We start from the raw sequence: 23,405 nt of genomic DNA on the forward strand, positions 1-23,405 counted from the left end.
GGTGCTGTAGAGCAGGTCACGGACATGACTGTTATCTAACCTCAAGTATGCTGGGAGCGAACTCAAGCCTGACACCAAACAGTCATGATATCAACATCATGTAAATGAGTAAGTCAGGCTTGTTATAATGTAACATGGGTCATTCACCTCTCAAGCAGTGGTAGTTTACATACTAAGTAGACCACAGAATTTAACCAGCCTGTAAATCTAAATGAAACTGTGTGTGTGTGTACCACTCCATTATCTCTATATTTCATATTAACATTAGCAAAATGAGGAATCTCATCATGAGACAAGCTGCATCGCTATTGTAAACTCTACCTTGGAATTTTGCAAGTTAAATCAACAGTGATCATATTCATAGATATATATATACACTGGCTGTCAGTCTCAGTGGCTCTAACAGTGACAGCTGCGGTTTCCAACTGTGCGGACATGAGCTGTGTGTGTGTTTTTACATGGGCCTAAAATAGGACCTCAGTAAACTTGCATTTGCAGTTTCATAACAGCCAACAGTGACACACTGACCAATGACACAGTGTTTCAGAGGGGGTGGTGTAGCAAGGGTTAATTGGGGTCTCCGGTGGGGTACATTATCACACTTCTCCCCCAGAAACAATACAGCTCAACCGATTGGTTCTGGAACTAAAAATCCCCTTTTCTAAAGAGAGATTTTGATTATTGCCCTTCATATTTAAACCATCGAAGGCAGATTTTCCACAAGCTACAAGATTGTGAGACAATGTGATATGCTCCTCTAGAAGCCACAATTCTGTATGATATCTTTAAGAAAAACATTTTTGATTCGCAAAGTCAAGGAGAAATACTACATTACCCACAATGCTCAGGTGTACTAGTGATGGCCGTGATAAGTGGATCTCGCCACTCCAATTGAAATGTTCACAACAACTGCAAAATGAATCATGGTAGCTAAGACTGGATTGTTCAACGTTACATTACATTAACCACAGAGCAGCCATGATGTCCCTGTATAACATACTGCAGTTTTCAAGATGAGGCATGCAAGTCATTGGAAAGGGATCATTTGTAATTGTTTATGGGATGCGTAGTTCCTTTATTCTTAAAAAAAATTAGCTTGAATCAAATGATTTATGGTCACGATTGATCTCGTAGCTGGTCGGCCTGGTTTATTATAAGAATTTCCTGAAACGTTAACGAGAAAATAAATGGAAAATTAACCTCCGGAACCAAAGCCGTTTAAAAGTGGACGGCCATTGTTGTACGCTCTATAGGAATCCCTGTCCAGGTTCTTAGTCTGCCCCATTGAAGATGAGGTGGATTAACCTTTTCCTCTCCTAATGATGACAGGATTAGAAACACATACACTGCCACATGGACACCCTTCCACCCTGATGAGGCTCTTGGTTAATAGCTTTGCTAATGGAGGAGGTGAAGGAGGACATGGAGGGTAACAGAGTCAAATGTGTGTGTGTGTGTGTGTGTGTGTGCTAATCTAAGTGTTGGTGTAATGAGGAAGCAGAAAAAAGCATATGTCAAATTTATCCAACTTTCAAAGTGTTTTGTAAACCTCACTCTTCCACCTGAAGAAACACACAAATCTTGCCCTAACATGACCCTGAGCTTTTTTGACCCTCGAGCCCTAAACATGACATCATCCAGCTCGAGCAGTTTGTTCCACTGATCTCATCATGGTGAGACAGAGAGGCTGCATTTTTTTGAGGAGGGGGCTGTTGTTTTGGGGGGTGGAACAGCTCGGCCATGCCTCTCAACACCTCATACCACAACAAGAGGCCCCTTTCAGAAGCCTTAGCCCTCAGATCTACCTCAGCCTTAAGCCCTGGCTCCTGCTTGACCTGCCTCCAAACCCTGGAATTCCCCCGTGACAGTTTCCCTTTGGCATGTAGATATTCCTTAACAGCAAAGTCATCCATCTTCTCAAGGCCCAAGCATCCACCAACAGAGGTCTGGTCTTGCCTTTCTGTGCTTTTGTTGCAGTAAAAAAAAAAAAAACCTCAACAGATGCTGCGTGGCCATCTGCTTGGCTTGCTCTCGTCCTTTAAGTTTAATCAAAAATTTTTCAACATGTGATGTTGCTGGGTCTCTTACAGAGGCTGGGAAAATTAGACATGGAGACAAAGACAAAACAACATCATTACATCGTATATATGAAAAAGAGGAGGGATCCTGTCTTGTCCTTGATGAAAGGAGAATCTCAGATGGTCAGACGGCAGCCCTCCAAACGCTGACAGAGTCGTTCCTCCTGCCAAACACACACACGCCTGTGACACACACATGCATGCAGGAACTCAGCAGCCAAGGATCCCTCAGTGTGCACTGATTCAATTAGACACTTTGGCTTTCTGCTTAACTGCACAACGAACACAGTCATGTTGCACCAAAGGACACAATCTTTGAGGTTACAGTTGTGCTGGTGGAGGTATTGATGCTACCAGAGGAACAAGTTGTGTTGTTTTAATGTTCGCCATTAGAGCCCGACAGCTATGGATTTCCAACGGCAGATGCCGATACTGATATTAGGGAGTAAAACATTTTGGGGGTTGATATATCATTTGATAAAAGAAACAAAAAAATAGTAAAATGTCAATGTTAATGTTAATTCAAATCTTTTCTGCTTGGTTTATTCTGTAAAAGAAAAGTTTCCATGCATGCACTTGGATGTCGATATAATATAGATCCCTGCTTATACTGCAGAAATCACCATCTTATACCTTGTTGCCCATTTGCTTCGATAAACTTTGAACTAAATTATTGGATAAAAACTTTCAGTCTCAGCTGCTGTCAGAGGTAATACTTTGAAATGAATATATCAGCTAAATTCTGGACGATGATATAGGAATCCCGAATAAGTCGCTCGCCCTCTTGTTGCAATTGTTTTTTTTTATGCTTTTGCTTTGTACTCGCCCTACGCCTCTCTGTCTTCCACCTACTTTGTTCCATAGTGTTTTCTTTGCATGGTTACAGTGCAGAGATTTCTGGTAAGATCAGAGATCAGACAGACAGAGATAAACATACAGAAATAGACTGAATATATTCGTGTTCACATAAAATGCCCCCCACATACAGTAAATAAGCCTCATCAAAGATCAATAAAGTTACAGCATGAACCATAAACATGCCCACAATCTTGAGTGTAAGACACAAGCTGGAACGTGCACAAATAGATCACACAGACATGAGTCTAAATTGCATCCATATGGAACAACGCAAAAGCAACATCTACAGGCTCAATTAAACACGTTACCAAATGCTCTTTGAAACACAACGTGTGTTTAAAAAAAACACAAGCCATCTGATTAAACAGCCTTTACCAGCAGCTCCATCTCCAGGACATATTCAGATGTTTTACAAAGGAATACAACCTTTGAATATCTCTCCTTGAAAACTGACTCGTGAGCTGTTGACATGCTACATTAAACCTTGCTTTACATCCAATCTGTGCTGATTTGAATAATGCCTCCAGTTTATTCAAATAGCTTAACTGGTTCCAATTTTCTTTGCAGCTACAAAAAAAGATTAGCTTTAAAAAAATCGTCTTTGTGCATCTGCAGGTGAAAGCAGAAAGTGTGGAGGAGGATTAAAGAGAGGTGACGCTGAAGGGTGAGATAAATGTGTGTGGAAATTAGGGCCGAAAGGTGAGATAAAAGCAAAGAGACGGCAGAGTGGAATTATCGAATAGTTTCAGGCGGAGATAGTGTGGAGAGGGAAGTGAATGACAATTGGAAGGTTCAGGGAGTCGGGCTGATGTTCCAACAACAGCACCTCTCAGTTTGTCTCTGTGTCTTCTCCTTCTCGCTCTCCTGGCTCGCGCCTGCTGTTTTTCAAAGGAAGCTGGATCAAGCCGCGGCATCTAACTGGTTCCTGCTCACACAGAGTGTCCATTCAGACCTGGGCCGCCCCTCCTAGCTGCTGCATGGGGGCGATGGGTGGTGTGAGGCCCAAGGTAGACGGACGGGGAGTATGCAGCAGCAGAGGGGGGTGGGTGGGTGAGACGTTGGGTACGGAGGTGAAGCGGGGAGAAGCCAGATGGTTTGGACTGTGGTTAGCAGACTTGGGGTTGGCTGGGACACAGGGAAGCTTGGAGAGGGAAGGCTGAGGCTCAGAGGGCTCGATGTGTGGTTCCAAGAAGGAGAGGAGGGTTCGGTAGGCAGCGCTGGGTGTGTGATGTGATACAAAGCCTCCTTTTTCCTCTACTTTACACACCGTGCTTGATTTTGGCATACAGCGCTGGAAAGCCTGGAACCTACTCTCGCTATTCATGGTGCGGATGCCAAGACATGCTTACAAAACACACACGGTAAACAGACTAAAACCCATGTACATAATAGCTGCAAGTAAATAAACCTGGGTATTTCCATTCACCACTTAAGGATTTTATGCTACTGTAGGAAAACCCTTCGTCTAACTCAAAACAAATGAGAAAAGCCCACTTGCATTCAGCATGAAAGTCTGGGTGATAAACCTAATGTCTCTCCCGCACTCTGTTTGATTCTATGGCTTACAGTATTGGCTTGTTACACGTGCACTCACTATTTACTCACACACACCGCCAGAGGTACACAGACCCACACAGAGACGAGCTCAGCAGGGAGCGTTGTGCGATGAAGTGGCTCGTTGTGGAGGAATGCGCGTTGGCTCGGACACGACTGTGTATCCTGTGTCACAAGAGAGCGAGAGCTGTTAGCTTTAGCACACCTTCCACTGCGGCGGGCAGGTCTGGTGTAACTTAGGCTACTTAAACAACCTCACAGCTGAACTAACACACTCCTGCACGGGCACATACACACATTTTAACCGCTGACTTAGTGGTTTTTCATGGGGAGATATATCGATAATGACTCTGATGCTGAAAGGATTCATTTATCGCAATGAAGGAAGGAAGAAATGGGAAATATTGAAGAATGATTCAATTAATGGTGAGAATGATAAATGAAGAAGATGATGGGAAAAGGCAAGAACAGGAAACGTAGGTAGGTACATAGATCCATGTAGACTGCTTATCCTTTTAGGGTCTGGAGCCAATCCCAGCTGACATTAAGAGAGAGGTAGGGTAAATCCTGCAGGTCGCCAGTCCACCACAGGGTTGACATTTAAGCTGTTTGCAGACATGAACTCTGGAAAATGTCCAGAAAAATTAGTTCCGGACATTCTCTGGAGTTTGCCTTTCACATGAAGAACACAGCAGGAGATTGTTAGGGTCAGACACATTCAGCAGCACGAGAAAGAAGGAGGCAGGACATTACTTGGACATTTTATGTCCTCACATAGAGCATTTAGGAAATGCAGAAGTCAGTGCATGTCTAAAAGCAGCTACAAACAAACAACCATCAATGCTCAAACTAACCTTTCCAGTTAAAGTAAGCTGCATGTCTTTGGACTGTGGGAGAAAATCTACGCAGACAATGGAAGAATTAACCTGTCAACTCCACACAGAAAGGTCCCGGTCGGTCGGCAACTTTGAGCCAGGATTAAAATATTACAAATGAAATTGCATGCCAAGTCCAGATTTAAGCCATGGGACTGACTCTAAACTTTAAATACTCTGTTTTGCTATTTCAGTAAAAATAAGATTAACCTTTGCTCTCACTGGAAATTCATCACCAGGGTACAGATACGTGAGTCTAGCCTCAGTGCACAAGGAGATACTGGTCAACTGTCCCAAAGCAGTCAGGGATTAACTGCTGTCAATTTGGCCTTTGCCCCTCCAGGCCCTCCTACATTTAGAAAGCAAAATATATGTTAGTGAGCTGATACTGAAGCCTTTTGGGAAATGGTAAAATAGCCACTTGAGACACATGACAAATGTCAATCCATCAATCATCCTACCGCCAGAGAGGTGGGGTATCTACATAACCTGCATGTCTTTGGGCTGTGGGAAGAAGCCTGAGTAAACACGGAAAGGCCCTTGCCAAACCAGGATACAACCAGAGAACCTTGCTGTGAGTTTCAAATGGACAAGACACTGATCTCAATGCACAGGCATTGTTTTATGATACTCAATCAAATGGTCCAGGCAGTTTGACCACTGGTGTGGGATCAGGCTGCGTGAATACCAGCCACTGGATATTTAATGCCTGCCTGTGGGGTCTAGAATCTGCAGAACTATCCGAGGCATGGCTGCAGCTAAGATTAGTGTTTGGGGGCGTGTGAGAGGTCAAACTTGAGTCCTGGGTGAGGGCAAAGACTCCCACCTGACCCCCCACGTGAGCTCACATTCAACCAGGGCCAGAGGATGAGCTACCGTTGGGCCAGCAGTTGGTCCATAACATCTATTTAATCTGTCATCAGGTGATATCATTGATATGATCAGTTTAGTGCCCCGGAGCTCCACTCCCTCAGATAAGAACAGGGCAACTCTGATCCAGTAAGGTCAACACACACACACACACACACACACACACACACACACGCACACACACACACACGCACACACAGAGAAAGTATTGTACGTCTCCAAACAATAACTGGCCTACAGGATGGAATTCCTAACACAAATCCTGCTTTTATAACTCGGGCAAAAATGAATGACCTCAGAAACCCCTTCACAAGTGTTAACTTTTAACTGGCAAAGTCACGATCTATGAAGTCAAGGCCAGACTGCAGGCTAAAATTAGAGCAGGGAGAAAGTGTCCATCTACGGCCCTGGCTATCAATGGGCAGGAGGGGACAGGACAGAGGGACTGAGCCCGGGGGGTAAAAAAGGATAAGCGGTGGAGAACAGGCAGGCATTAAATATAAAGTAAATGAAAAGAAACGAAACAACCGCTGAGTGTATCCGGATCTGTGTCAACAGGAAGTGGTGTGTATACGTCTATTAATGGCAGTGGGTTCAGTGACATCATGTTGTCTCTCCCAGTGGGAAACAGTAATTGCACATGACCATTTCCTGTTTCCCATCAGCCACCTCTCCCCTGTATACAATCTTTAACACTTCTGCTTCTGAAATGCAGCGACTGTATGATGGGCCTCTGAAGAGAGGAGGGGAAAAGCCAAGGCTGTGGGGCCAAGAATGCAGTAACTCCTATTATAACAGACTTGTTAAAACCTGAAGAACAGAAAAGTTACATCCTTCTGGGCTTTAAAATAACACAATGACGGCTCACTCTCCCTCTCTGCCCCAGCCTGACAGAGCAATTATAAAAGCCTGAGGAATGCTGGAACCTCAGCACATGCATGATCTTCCCGCTTAAAAAACAAAACTAACTAACTTCTGAGATGACCATCACAGAGAAAAGGTTGTCCCTCTTTACAGACAGTATATGAGCATGCATGTGCAGGGCTGGGGAGTTACTTTTTGATTTAGGCTATTGCTGCAGGACCAAACACAAGGAGGTTCACAGTGTTAGTTGCGATGATCCAGCAGGACGTTTATGAAAAGCCCCTGCAGCAGAAAGCATCCTTAGCTCGCTGAAGTTACAGCTAGACTGTGGGCTGTGCAGCTCAGCCAAATACAAAGAATCCCTGTCTCATAAACCCACCCAGGCAGAGGAGACCTGGGGGGGAGAGAGGGAGGGTGGGAAGAGAAAGTGACTTCAGTGAGCGAGCATGTGAGAAAACAAGCGAGTGTTTACCAGCAAAAACACTCGTGAGCTGAAGACGAGCACAAACTCAACGACCTGAAATTCTCACTTGCTGTAGAAGCATCGACCCTGACTTCTGATCTCCCTGGGATGGGGGGGAGAAGTGACAAGAGAGTTTTCCCACATGGCTAAAAAAGGGGCTCATCATCTTGTTATTACACATTCCTGTCCTTGTAATGTAATTTACAGATATCAGACGAAGAGCAGAAAATCCCTGAATGCACAAAGGGCTCCGGGTGGAAAAATGGCCTGATATCTGTGTTCCTACGTAATGCACAAAATTAAATAATCAGACAAAGTGCCACCATGTCAGCTGAGCTGGTTCTAGATCAAAGAAGGCCCTGTGACAGAAAGATAATAAACTGATTAGTACCTGATCAACTCGTTAGTGAAAAGGACCTTGTGATAGCTGGTTTGTGTCTCGACAATCATGGCTACAAAGACCTCAGGATAATCACTTTTAAACTAAAATTAGTGAAGCCTAACATCCCACACACAGAAATGATGAGACTTCATACAAGCTACAAAAATTGACGGCCGTGTGTGTATGTTTGTGTCATTTCATCATCGCAAATCTCCTCTTGTGCTTTTCCAAAGCCAGACACCTGGTACTCTCTGTGGCACTTTGGCACGGGTAACAAAGCAACACCTCACACATGCAAACAGTGCCAAATGCTCGCAGGTACGACACACCACCAGTGAGTGATACCACCTCTTGTACACAGCCCTCGTGTCAAACTGCTTCAGGCCTTTTGGAGCATGCAGCTTTCTGCTTACATAGTAAGAAAGAAAACAGTTTTTACATCTCTAAACAGCTGCAGCACAGACAGTCGAGATATTTTCAGATTATAGGGCCAGAAAATAAAATATATTAGAATTTCCCTTTGAAATTCCTGCCCCATTTCCACTGCGTTTCCTCTTCACCTGGATTTTGTTAAGAATGAGACAGACACATATTTCATCTGTAACCATTAACGTTAAGAGAGACTGTGGAGATTTGCAGAAGAAATGTAGGAAAATGTTGCATGAATAATAAACCCTTTTGTATGGACTCCTTTTTCAGAACAGTACACACAGACACACAACCAAATGCATGAACACACACTTCAATAGGGACTTATGAACGCCATATGTGCAGCTTTGTACTGTGTATGACCCCAGTTGGAGAGAGAGAAACAGAGAGGGAGATGTGGATGGCATGCAGCGTTGTTTTCTTATGGCTGTGAGTGAGAACTTTGCTGCAAAGGTTCGAGACCACACCAGCTCGACCTGTCATGTAGAGAGATTCTGCGACCAACATCACAACAAGCTGAGGCACAGCTGCAGGCAGTCAGAGAACACAGCGATGCACTGTACTGTAGGAGGACAGGCATGTCTGGAAATAGATTCCAGTTATATCAGGACCCCTATTGTAATGAGGGAGGATTTCCAAAGAAACAATCAATGCAAAGAAAAGAAAGTTGGAGACATGATCACACACTTTCTCAACTGTCACACCCCACAACTTTGAGATTATATCGACAACAGCAACAAAAACGTGAGCAGAGGGTCAGAGACAAGTGATGTTCAGATGTAGAGAAATTAACTTTTACCTGTAAACTCAGTGCAATCTGACGGATGTACATCATGTTCAGATCCTCCAATATCCACAGTTTTTCCTCCATGTTTGCGAATTTATCAACTGGCATCCTTCAGGCAGATATCCACAGCTTTAATTCTGTCTGGAATTAATGATCGGGCTGAATCTGTTACCCTGCAGGTACCGGAGTGAAAAACGTCATCGTGACAGTTCCTGTTCAGTCGAGAGTTGACAAATCAGTGCGTAAAAACCGTGCGTAAAAGTTCCGCTCCTCATACAAAACTAGACGAGTATCTCCGGGAAAAGCAGACAGAGGTGTGGTGGATGACAGCATCAGCTGCACTGTAGTAACCCTGTCCATAAAATCCCCCAGCCCGTTCACGGCGCGTATTCTTCTTCTTTACTTTTCTCCGCGCAACAAAGATCCTCTCAAACACCCACAATCAACACCCAGCGGCAGCGGGGGAAGAATGGAGCCTTTTAAAAATGTACTTCTTCTCTTTGTGTCCCCGTGTCCTGAGTGTGAATGCCGTGTGTCCTCTGTGTGACAAGAGACCTCTCCACAAAAGGGCATCGCCTCTGCGGGGAGTGATCGGCACAACCAGCCCACTGTGCGCGCCCTGACGCTCCCCAACCAGGCGCTGAATTAACCCCTACGAGGCGCCTCTGGTGATGGTAATGAACTTTAAAAAAAAAAAAAAGAAAACAAGAAGAAAGAGTGAAGACAAAGTGCTGTAATCGTACCCACGCCCTCTTAAAACAAACAAATATCAAATACCGCAGCACCACACAAGCATAGAGGGGTGGAGGGCTTTGTTCTTTTTTTACTGGCTTAATGGTAAATGGAGAAATTAGACCCGTGGCAGCTGACTCTCTTCAGGATGGGAGTGAAAATGAACAGCCAGAGATGTTATCTAACACTGGTCTGATTCAGATCAACGTCTAGGTGTGATAAACAAAGAAAACAAACATATCATATTAGGGTGAGACCGTTGAAAAGTTTCATTCTGATGCTTGTCACACACTGATAAAGTGAGAGCACAAAAATTCAGAGAGGAAAACATGTGTTTTAGTGGGTCACAGGGTCACAAACACTTGGCCAATTCGAATACATATTTCATAGCACAGATCCCCAGTGTCTCTAATCATTTCAATCTTTAATACTCAGCCTTTTAAATATTTATCATTCGTCCTCTCTTGGCAATTCTCACCACATCCAACAAAAACATCAGCCCCAAATTTCAAATTTAGCAGCGCTGAAGTTAGATGTTACAAAATTTTGTTTTAAAATGAGGAAATATTTCCAAATCAGGTCAAGGTCAGTCTTTCACATCCCTCCAGCTGTTTGGTTGACAGAATCCTAAAATTTACTTCATGTCTACTGGTGATCCTGCTTCTGTCCTCATGGGGAATATTGGTTTACAGCCAATCTGCCTCTGCTCTTCAGACCATACAGGAGGGCAGAGACCTCTTCAACACGTTAATCCTCAACCTGATACAGCTGCTGTGTGTGAGAGATGTTTGTTGAGGTGTGGGTAAGACCAAGCCCCCCCTCAACAGGAAATCACACTGAGCTTCATTAATGACGATGCAAACACTTTCTTCTGGTATTCAACAACACTGACGCACTGGAGGGGATCAGCTGCTTTCAGAGGGTCACTGAGGAAGATGACTGAATGAGGAAAGTTATGGCAGGCAAAGTGTTAAGGATTTGCAATCTTCGCTTTCACGTGTCTTTTGGGACTACATGCCCATATGGCTCTCCGTCCCTCTAAACTATTTTACACAGGCAAACAGGAAAAACAAAGGAGCTGTAAAGCCCTTTCACCTCGGAGGAGGAGAGGAGCCAGGGGTGCCAGTAACAAACCGGGGCCATTTCCCCAAGAAAGGCCTCCGCCCTTAAGACTTTAAATCACCCGGCTAATCTGTCACAGACACCAGCATGCACACACAGTATGAGGGGAGATTTATTGTTCTTGAGGTGGAAAGAGAAATAGTTGAGGTGGATGCACAGAGGGAGGGTTAGGGGTACTCGCAAAACATGCTGGGTCACTTGTATGAGTGTGTTTGCACTTGATTCACAAGTGACTGTGGAGATTCATATCCGAGCGATCCCTTCTGAAAGGTGAATTGGCACACTGCAGAGCTCAAACACCATGAACATAGGGCTTAGCTGGGAAAAAAACAGGTTGGATTCCTTTAAAGAAGCGATAGTTTATCCTTTCTCATTATTAGATGTAGATGGGGGTTTTTTTAAATTATGATCATAAATAAGCAACAGGACAATAAATTACCAGTCCGAACTTCACTTCATCTGTCTTTAGCCTCTCTACTGCACCAGCAGCAGTCTCTTGAAGCAGAATGTGCTGCAGGTAAATCCCCACGCAGTAAAACACACAGACTGACACCTTGCAACACAAGCCTAGAGGCTGAACAAAAACAGAACAGAAAACAGCTATTATCTCAATGACAGGGCAGACAGGCGAGCGACCAGCTCGAACACGGAGCATCACATCCTTCTTGCTCTCTGAGCCACAGAGGACAAGGAACACTCAGTTATACCGAGACAAAACATTAGTGGTTGGTGGAGAAAGATTGAGATTTGAACAGTTTGGGGGTTTTGCTGTGTTATAGCTGATTACCTGATGGGACGGTGGATTAGCAGCTTGTGACTGCAGGCCTGATCTGACTGCAGAGCCAGATGTGCTAATTGGCTGCCATGAGGGAGGAATGAAACCAACACATTATACAATCAGTTAATCCAACGGCAACTCAGAGGTTTGATCAAAACACAGAGGATTAAATGGAGCACCGACAGGAAACACTTGTTACATGGAGAGATTAATATACGGGACAGAATCCCTCCCTCCAAACACACACAGACTGACCCTTGCATAACAGGTTCAGAAAAGGGTTTCAAGACAATACCCGGTGGCCTTCTTGTTTCAGAACGGAAGCGTGGAGGAATATGGAAAACTTCCTGTCCATGTACCTAATCAGCTGGAGGAAACATGCTGGAGTGAGAGATGAGGGTCAGTTGGTGGAGCTGTACCTGGGTATGATATATGTAGTGCCTCCAGAGGAGGAAGAAAGGTATGACGGATCTATATTTATTTTCATCTTTTAAATTATTCATTGTCAGTCATTCAGATGGACAGTGGTGATACTCTGGGCAAAAGATCAAGCAAGAAAGGAAGGAAATACTATCCACACAAGTGGACTCCAGAGAATTTGTTTCTTAAAATAGATGACAAATGAAGTAAAAGACAGAAAAGATTAAGGATAATTATTCCTATTTAGGTCCGAACTTAGGACTTGATTTTTAGTCACAGCTCAGGGGATGCTGCTCTGTTGGTCCACTAGTTTGGTTCAGATCGAAAGATTTCAACAGTGGAGTCAGAATAGAATTTGAACAGGGATTTGTGGTTCCTTCATTATGAATCCTGATTACTTTGGTAGTCTCCCTACTCCTTCTAGTGCCACCATCACCTCTGTATTATTAGATTTTGATAACTTTTGAAAGGATTAACATAAAATTTGGTAAACTGCACACATCCTTATACCAATTTGAGATAAATCATTTTGTTGGTCTCTTTTGAGACTTTTGCTCTAGTGCCATCATTAGGTCCAAATTTTAATTTGCCCAATACCTATGACTAAAGTCATGCAAAACCTCACAGATTCCATCAGCCTCAACAGGAACTTGTATTAAGATAGCAAATGTTAGCATGGTAAAGAGTGATGGAAAAATGAGAAGTTTAAAACTTGTATGAACAGATTTCTGGCCCTAGCAAGACTTAGCTTTAGTGATGTTGCAGCAATTCACTTGATGAATTAAATGTTAGTACCATTAACAAAGATGAAATCAAAACTAAGGCCCAAGTTATAATAAACTGTGATTATTCTTGGGCATCACCAGACTCCATTTTGAGTACACCCACTCTTGAGACAGGCAGTCCAGAGAAGGAAGCCTCAGGAGGTCCATCTGATGCCTTAAAGAGTAAAGACAGAACAAATGCTGATGTTGATCATACAAATCTAATTTTCTGAGTACTAATCAGTGCTATCCTGCCTCAGATATCGAAGCCACCCTTTTATCTTCAGTCTGTGCTAAAGGTTGAAAAACTGCCCTCAGTCCAATGCACTGCAGGGCAGGGAAACACAAGACGGCTCCGGGTGAGCTGGGCCTCCAAACCACAACAAAGACTCCCGACTGTCATCTCATCTCGACCCAATCTGAGAACTGAACCCCACCCACACCACAACTCCCACTCACTGACAAACACAGACAGAAGCCCACACTTACATACACAAACACACACCGAGGCATAAACAAACACTCAGACATATGCTCTCAAAATACAGGACAAATGCAGCTGATCAAGGTTTGTCTGTCTGATTATGGCCACACAAACATCCTCCCTGCTGCTTCACACTTTCTCAGACATTTATTTGTACAAGGACGACGAGAAAAAAGCTTTTTTCAACTGATTTATAGTCGCAGGCTTAAAATGGAATATACCAAAGCACCAGGGTACAAATATCTGTAAAACGTGCGTCACAATTAAAAAGGACGTTTGCAGAAGGTGTTCCGATTCTGTGTTTGAAAGATAAAATAAAACTTTCTGTGACTGTGCACAGACGCGCAGGAAAACCAGCAGTTAGTTTGAAAGTCAGTCTTCAGATAAAGAAAAAAAAAAAGTCAGCCCCACAGATTTGAATATCACAGGACTTCAATTACATGGCTGTGTTACGGCAGGCGCTGGGTCACATCTGCTCGACTGGATGACAGCAGCGCGTGACGAGCTGTGAAACCAGACGTATCATGGAGAAATTCCCCTGGAGGTCATGTAGAGCGTGAAAAACCTGCGCTGACAGACACACCGCCATAACTCAGACGGAGTAATGACACTGTAAATCTCGTCCACGCTCTTCCTTGTTATTAGGTGCATCAGATTCAGTCTGTTATGTCTGAGTGGTCCAATTTCTGCTTAAAGATGAGGCAGACGGGGGGTTGTTATGATGATGTGTGTCGAGGAGATTGTTCTACTGCACTATAGAGATGATCAAAAGGTATGAAACAGAGACACATAATAATGCAGCTGGAGAAAAGCTAGAGAGGATCGCCTGACTCATCACAGACTGCAATAAGAGAACAGGCAGTGTTTTAAGTGTCTTATTTTGAGGAACCATCTGATTCTTCAACTTGTACTGACAGAAAAACAGGCATGCATGAGAAACACTGTAGAGGCGGTTCAGCGTGTCAGGAGCAGGAAGTGCAGCTCTGGCCTTCTCCCAGAATCATTGCTGACTTTCAGGAACTCTTCCTCAGCCAGTCACAGGAGACTGCAGCCTCTCATCATTCTGAAGGACCAGGCAGCTCAGTGAAAGAGAAACTAACTCAGTAGGCAATTCATCTCTATTGATTTCTACCCTCAGGGGTGAAGGCTGTGCAGAGTGGATTTGTGTGGATTTAAGAGGATACATGCACTGCAGCGATTCATTTAGTATTAAAAATTGCACACCCTTCAGAAATGACTATTAATGACTGTAAGCTGAATATAAATGGAATGTCAGGTCATTAAAAGGAAAGATGAATTATAGGAGAGAAAGTTGTCTCCAATCTGTCATTCCTAAATGGAGCAATGGCTCCCTCTGCAGAGCTGCAGCAGCAACACAGCCACATCCGCCACCATGTGATGTTTTGTGCATTAGTTTGTTAAACTTGACTAACTGTAATCAGAAGAGGCTGAAAAAAAGGAAATGAATGTTCAGGGAGTTAACGCGCTGCTCTTTGTTTCTCACTTGTACCAGACAGGAAGATGAGTTTCACAGATGTGAGTGAAGAGAAAAGAGAATTTACAGACAAAGACAAACAGAAAAAAACAAAAAACCTGCATTGTTCCATGGACAAATAACCAAGAATCAAAAGAAATGTTGTAGTTTTATTTGCCATGAGGTCACTTCTCCCATACCATAATAGATGTTTTTTTAGTCAAGTTCACAGCAAGAAGCTGCTGTTTGTAGTAAAAGTAAGTCGAGCCACAAATCTAAACATCTGCAGAAAGAATAAGAATCTAAACATCTGGAGAGACGACATCCAGGAGGCCATGTCTCAAACTGACAGGAATAAACATCTTTACAGCTATAACGTTATACCAGCAAAGGGAGAGGAGGGACAGCTGATTCAACACAGTTCCATAATGTTCATTTGTGGAGAACCAACTTATTCTGTATTTCTGTTTAAATTACATTTTTGGAGAATTAATAATGTCAAATTCAACACTGAATTGATTTTCTAGTTGCTTTTACAAGTATATATATGTGAGGGTTGTTTATCACATGGTTAACTCAATGGAATGCAAATTGGTCGAGCAGCTGAAAACATGTCACAGTTGGCTACTGACGAGGACTCTGGGGAATTCCCTGGACTCAGTCTGGAAAAATAGTGGGATAAACAATTAATTGTGAAAATAAAATACATATTGCCTATAACTGTAATAATGTGCAGCTCATAATGTGCATGTCCAGGCAGTATGGGTTTTACATAGTACTGCAGAATGATTATTACAACCCTAAATATTGTGTCATATTCAGTTGCAAGCCAGCTGTGTAGGTGTCGTATATACTGTTGTATGCCTCAAGACCATTATTTCAAATTTAAACCCTTTGAAATATATTTTACAGCTTTTTTGATTGCACCTAATTTAGACACTGCTGTGGCTTCATCCTACGCCAATATCACAATTAGAATGCAAACTGCCGTACCTGTTTTAGCGCGAACAATTGGCACTGACTGACATTTAACCTCATGCGGCTATAATGAAATGTTGTTTCCATAGTACTTCATCTATCCCTCATAATTTGATGTACCCTCACAGAGATATCCACACTTCAGAATATTCCCCAGCAGCAATGCAGAGGGAACCAGTTGAAATTTTGATGATTTGCTTTTATTTCTCTTTTGCAATGTATAAGTTTTGTGTTTCGAAACATTGCTTTAACCTACTGGGAGTGAAGCAGGCAGAAGTGAAGAGTAAATGAAATATGGTTCATCAAATGTCCAAATCCACTTGAGTTAAACCTAGATGGGCAGATCCCTCTCTTTTTCTGGAGATGATGAAAAAACTGGCGACAGACAGGATAGAAAAATAATTGCTGAGACAGCAGAAACAAAGATACAACAAGATCTGACACCGCACCGTCTGCCACCGGGCCCAGCAAACAAACACATTAAACCACAGGCATGCTGGCAGGGACTGTAGTACACAATGCAGCATGCAGGGAAGGCAGACATGCATAATAGACCCATCTGCTCTCATAAAGTCAAACACCTGTTCGGCATCATCAAAACAGAGAGCGGCATCATTGGTGGCTGTGCCCCTTTGCCCTCATCCTCTTCACAACAACATCCAGTGATCGGCCGGCCAGACCGCACTGCAAAAAATTTCCATTTATCCAAGATACAGTTTTGAATTAAGACCCAATTCAGCACGAAATTATTTGGTAGCAAGAGTCTGAAAGAGCAATACTATACTATACTATACTCACATCCATCAACTAAACAGCTGGTTTATTACAAACAGTGGTGGTGGTGGGCGACTTAGCTTGAACTCATCACTTTGTAATGCAATGTATAACGCAGGAACAGACCTATGTACAACACACCTATCCATCACCTACAAACACACACACACACACACACACACACACACACGCACGCACACGCATGCACACGCACACACACACACAGATGCAGACACGTCTAAACATTGTTCAGTACTGAATCGTTTCACAACACATTCCTCTGGAAGAAAGGCCACAGCTCCTGACTATTTCACAATAAAGTCCGATCATGTGACATGTGGAAAAGGGATAGAGAATGAATAAGGGTATGGACAGGAATAAAAAAAATACAGCAGAAAAGGTTTGACATGTTGCTTGATGTAGACATGATTACATCTTTCTCTAGTCGCCCAATTCTAAAATATAGCTAGACAAAGGCCAATATATCGACTATGATATATATTCTCTATTGATACGTCATGTGATTTGATCAAAATTGATTGCATATAGATGGCGGTCAATATCAGAAGTCTGAGGAAGCAAATAAATCCTATAACGTGTGTTAACAGCTTTAGGTGTGTAGATTTTCTCTTTTTCAAAGGTTTTCTGATGTTTTAGAGATGCAACATACAAACATACATTCATCAGCCATAAAGAAAGACCATGTGGAATTTCAGATCAATGACTCGTCCCTGGTAACGTTAAGGTCTAAACTTTAACTTAGAATTTATTTTAGCTAATAAAGGTAAAGGGTATTGCTTTGTTAATTCCAGTAAGATTTACTGTGGGAGTGGAGGTGGAGATGGTAAACCAAATGCAGACATTTACGAGAATGCCAGCGTTTGCACTATTTCTCAAAGTGTACAGCATGGTGGTTTTCAGAGAATGCCATTTTAGTGACAAAGCCTCTCATGTTTCTCAGGCCTCTGTGATAAGTCAAAGGGGCCTGACACACCCACAAGTGTCCAGGACTGTAAATGACACCACACACTGGAATCTGTGTGTGTCCTTTTTGACAATGTTTAACAGAGCAGCACTCAGTAGGGGGGGTCTTGCATTCACTGAAAGAAGATACCTTTGGCATGAGGTAGTCAGTAAGTTATGGTCTCTGTCAGGGCGTGTACACAGAGATGAACAATGAAGGGAGATTGAGGGATAACAGGACATTAGGCAGATCGTAATATATGAGTGTCTGGAGGTAAAGACAAAGGAGGACATCATCTGTGTAACCTGGATTGGGAAAGTAGGTTAGTACTACAGCATGTGACTAAAAAAGACCCATTTTCCTGTGACAGGGGACGTGAGCTTCAATGAAGTGGTGTGGCCCAAATAAGGTAGTTCTCCTGGGGATGGGAGGTGTCTAGGTTGATAGATTGAGGAGAATTAAACAAACATATGGAAGCTCACCGATGCAGACGAGGAGGTTTACCTGCAGTTTTTTAAATGCCAGACATTTACATTTCCTTTAATCTGGTTTGGATGGCATAATTTTATTGCAGCGCTGCACTTAAGCTTTATTCTAGTTTCTTTTATACCTCCTTTACTGCAGCTCAGTGCCATTCGTGTTGACTAGAAGAGCTTAGTGTACAAAAGGGGCTGAACCTAAATCCTTCCATTGTAATATTTTCTCCAGTAGTTCACATTAAAAATCAGGAGATGAGAACTGACTTGCATTTCAACAGTTCTGAGTTACTCTTGATTGAAAACACATTAGCCACTTCACCAACTAAAGTGCTTCACATGAATAAAATAACCCCAGAAAATAGTAACATACATAAATAATGTATTATACAATCCATTCTCTCGTGTATAATTTTTTTTGATTTACTTTTGTTTCCTCCTATATTTTTTATATTTATGCTTGCACAAAACACACCGCAGCAAATTCCGTGTATGTGTGGTGATAAACCCTGAGTCTGAATAAAACGCATTGATTCAAACAATCGAGTGCATGCGGTGACACATATCCAGTGAGGAATGGGCTTTGAAATGTTTTTTAAGGCTTCAATCTATAGGCAGAGTAGTCTATAGTATTGAGGTGACAACTTTGAAAGCACGATCGCCTTCAGTTTATATCCGGTACGTGAGACGACCAGTAAGCCCTGGTTACATGACCCAAGTGACCTAAACTTGGGCTGAATGGATGGAGCAGGTCAGCGATGTAAGCAGGAGCCTGACCATGCAGTGCTCTATATTTGAAAACAAGTATCTTTAAATGAATTCTACATTTGATGGGAAGCCAGTGTCAGGATGATGAGATGTGTGTGATGTGAGACGACCTGGGGAAACAAGGTGGTGACAGAGTGAGGCAGGTCTGATGATGCATGGAGGAACTTTCCCATGTGGGAGAGTGGGAAAGCTTCCAGTGATTACACCAGCTCCATCTATCTCCCAGACTGTCTGTTAACTGAGTCAGTGACAGCCTTGCTCAGGACAACATACACTGAGTGAACAGAGTCTGTCTCTGTCTGAGAATATTTACTGAAACTTGCTCAAGGAGACACTGCTGATTAGTCACTGTCTGATGTGTGTGTGTGTGTGTGTGTGTGTGTGTGTGTGTGTGTGTGTGTGTGTGCTAAGCGTGTCGACCAGAGGTTGACAAACTGCAGTTACCACATACGTATTACTAATGACGACTTCAAAACAGCAACGTTTCATTCACATCTCTCAGAGTACACTGAAGTCATGTGTGACTCACTTCCTGTGTGTGTGTGTGTGTGTGTGTGTGTGTGTGTGTGTGTGTGTGTATGTGAATATAAACACATCTGTTGTCTATTTGTTCTCTACCAGAATATGTGTCTGTGGTTGGGTGGGGTTCACTTGCAGCATCAGCAGCAGACCCTCAGCTGTCAAACTGCACCCTGACACCAGCTGCCACAAAGAGACACAGGCTGCAAACCACATTCAGTCCAAAATATGCCTGATGACATGTACGGGCCTCACAAGAAGGAAATTATTTAGAGCAAGAAGTGACATCGGAACACAGCAAGAAAGCAGCAAACACAGGAAAGACAATATTAAAACTAGAATGGCACATACTGTACCTCCCCAACAGTGCCCTTGTGAAACCACATTAAAATTCACTACATTCGAAATGTTATTTGCATCTGCACCAATTTGCATACACTGATAAATATCAGTCCCCTGGGCATGCCTGATTTCAACAATTTTGAGTAAACTATTCTCTGAGAAATCAACTTAAATTTTTAAAATGACTCCAATGTGAAAAAAAATCCTTTATATACACCAAAATCTAATGGGCTCTTCTGTGACCTATTATGCATCTTTCCACCAAGTTTCTTGCCAGTCACTCCTGTACTTCTTGCATAATCTTGTTTACAAACCAACTAACAAACCAAATGACAGGGGTGAAAACACAACATCCTTGGCTGAGGTAAAAATGATAATTACTATAAATGAAAACTGCGAAAAACCAATTCAAATTAACATCAGATCTTCACCAGTTTTAGCATCTCTCCATGCCAAGCAGTAAATCCATTGTGCCAGGCTGTTTGTGCAACATGTCCGGTCAGTGGGAGTGAGATTAGATAAGGCTGTGTGGAAAGTGCTGTCCTTGGGTCTGAGGAACAGACTCAGCACAAGAGGACATACTGTAACTACGAGACTATAATGTTGTGTGCATGCGTGTGTTATATGAATTAGGACGGAACAGAGACCTTCAGGGTTTAGGAGGCCCCGACAACACACAAACACATCTACACTATGTGAGGATCATCTGCTGTTGATAAGATAGTCACAGTGCAAATTAACAAAATAGAGACTGAAAGAGTTTATCGCTGCGTAACAAAAAGGAGACTGTACGAGTAACATCTGATGTGTGACATTTCGCTGCAAACAATAGCTGCACTGTGTTAAATAATAAATGACTACGTAACCTTGCCTTGCTGCGTAGAAAGATAAAGAATATGTTTACGTGAGTTGAACAGTAAGAGAAGTACAAATCTTTATTAAATACTTTTGTTTGAACAATAAAGCTTTGCTCTCGCCTTTACGAAACTTGTGAGGCAAAATACCTTGTATTGTAACCATGGGGACAATACGAGGACGCTGGTTGAATTTTTACACACGGCTTGGAAGAAACCGAGATTAAACAATTTTTCATTTGTGCTGGCACTCAAAGACTGAGTGGGAACAGTGCTCCACAATTATGTACACACAAAGCCTGTGTAATAAAAAGAAGTTAAACATTTGCTAGTTAAAATATCCCTCGGCATACCAAGAAGGCCTCCAAGCAGAAAGCTCCAGTGGTCGAGCTTTGTTTGAGGAGAAAGGTCTTAGAAGGGGTAAACTTTTCCCTGGCATCTCCCCCTGCACCCCTGTAATGGTTCAACATGCCAGAACACCCTGGGGCTGCGGGCGTGCACACACACACACACACACACACACACACGCACACACACACACACGCGCACGCACACACGCACACACGCACGCACACACACACGTTTAAACAGCTAGCCTTATTAGGACTTTGCATTGACTTCCATTCATTGTGAACAGCCTGATCAAAACCATATCCCGAACTTTACCCAACCAACTCATACCTAAACCTTATCCTAATCTTACCAGAATTCCTGTCCTACCACTGACTTTAACCATGACCTCAGAAATTCATTCATTCATTAGGATCAAGATTTGAACCAAAGCCTTTGGTCCCCATGTTTATAAGGTTTTAGAGGGATAGTTCACCGAAAAGTGAAAAATTCCCTCATTATCTACTCACCACTATGCCGATGGAGGGATAGGTGAAGTGTTTGGAATAATAGTCTAAACACCCCATGTTGTTGCTCTTTCACTGAACTCTATGTGCACCAGTCTTGGCAAATTCAACACTGCAGTTTTTCAGGAATTCTACAAGAGTACATTCACTCCTAAACCCCCCAGTCCTCTGAGGCCCTTTCACCAAGCATTTTATGCCCCAGGACAGGTTTTGTGTTTCGGGCAACATTGCAGTGACGGCCCTTTGTCCTCTGAGTACACAGAGCAGCTTTAAGAGGTACGTGTGTGTGTGTGTGTGTGTGTGTGTGCGACTGTAGGGGTTGGCATTCGTTGAAAGCAACTCTTTCTCAGTGGGTGCATGAACTGGGGTGCTTCCTCTTTGCTGGCAAAAATTCCCCCTAGAAACATCCATGACCTTCCTCCCTCAGTGTATGCGGGGAGGCGACCATATGTTTACATAAACATGTCTAATTCATCAGTTGTCTTCCAGGTCACATTAAACACTGACAGAAGCCACGAGGAGAGGCATTTCAGAGTGCATGGACTGCACCTGTGAACTACATACCATTCATCTAAGCATCTGGAAAAAACATATCAGTCGGACAATATTTCTAACTTGGGAGCAAGAGTAGAAGTATGCATCAGATCCCACTGATTAAAGCAAGAAGTCCATATGATTAAAAGATCAAGATATAGAGCAAATCAGAAAACAAGTAAATATTTCTCAGGCTGAAGTTCTGATAAGCATCATTGCATCCTGTTTCTAGATAGGACTTACTGCACTACTGGTGTGAATGACACATTATTTTTAGGCTGGGAAAATACATGTATATGCTGAGCAAAGGAAACACCCACAGTATCCAGAGCTTCACTGAAGTATATTCACTCTGGATACTCACTGGTGAGAGTGTGTGGATCAACAGGGTGGAGAAGGGCAGAGCACCAAAACCAACCAAACCACAGCCCAAAACTGTTTTACTCAACATAAATGGCGGACTAACAGACCTTGCCATACACTCCCGGTCTGGGAGAGTGTGTGGGTGTATGGGTGTGTCATCCACACACACACACGCATCTAACCACTTCCTGGGCCCCACAGAGCTGGTGGAAGCCACCGTGGTATGGACGAGTTGGGACACCCTTGAGTTAAACTTAACGCAGGGTCGGAGCACTGGGAGCGAGGACATTCCATCCCCACCTCCATAATAATAACCGCACTATCTCCGGCTCCCACTGCATGCCTGGGTGGCTTCAGCTGAAACAGCAGAGCCGGCAAGGATGGAGTCAGAGAGGAGTACAGAGGCACACACTGGTGGCCTTGTGGATCAGAGGAGGGATGCAGAAAGCAGATGTCTTGTCTGCTCCCACTGAAAGCGTCAGCCAGAGGATGGACAGGACGGCTGCAGAATGGATACATTACTCTGTCGATTTGTGATACGCACACAGCAGAATATAAATAAAGACAAGACATGCAGAGACATTATTATCATTATATTCACATGGAAACAATAACTTACTTTAGATGTACTATAATCTAAAGGTCAAACTTGATGTCTTGCAATATTTTACATATTTGAATGTTTTATTTACATAACTGATTGGCATAATTAGGCACATAGTCCAGAGAAATCCCCAAAGCCTGGTTCTGCAGTCTCCAGATTAAAAATAGCCATTATTTCGTCTTACAAAATCATGCTGTTGGCTTAACATGCTTCCAGCCTCCGGGCAGAATAACACACAGATACATAAACGATCACCAAAGTTCCTCCTGTTGGACAAAAATAACAGTATAAAAGCCCAGATACTGCTGCCACCATCTTGCACTGTTGATTTCATTTGTATATCGACCAATTGTGAGTCAGTATCAGCTGTCAATCATTACGTCTCACCCAATTTTTATATAATAACTAATCAAAACCAAACTTACCAGGAAGAATGGG

At 43.0% G+C, this 23,405-nt stretch overlaps 1 protein-coding gene across 3 annotated transcripts in view; it reads right to left on the reverse strand.

Moving 5' to 3' along the window:
• rtkna (rhotekin a) overlaps window positions 1-23,405 on the reverse strand; it is a 61,332-nt gene that overhangs the window by 34,320 nt on the left and 3,607 nt on the right. The window contains exon 1 of one of the 3 annotated variants that reach the window (XM_020093806.2): window positions 9,173-9,405. The exons of the other annotated variants lie outside the window; for them this stretch is intronic. Within the exon in view, the coding sequence (XP_019949365.1) occupies window positions 9,173-9,268 (96 nt within the window). The 5' untranslated portion in view covers window positions 9,269-9,405. Of the gene's footprint in view, window positions 1-9,172; window positions 9,406-23,405 lie in introns of those variants that run through there. 3 annotated transcript variants of the gene reach the window in all.

This window comes from Paralichthys olivaceus, chromosome 4, assembly GCF_024713975.1.
Source record: "Paralichthys olivaceus isolate ysfri-2021 chromosome 4, ASM2471397v2, whole genome shotgun sequence".
NCBI lineage: Eukaryota > Metazoa > Chordata > Actinopteri > Pleuronectiformes > Paralichthyidae > Paralichthys > Paralichthys olivaceus.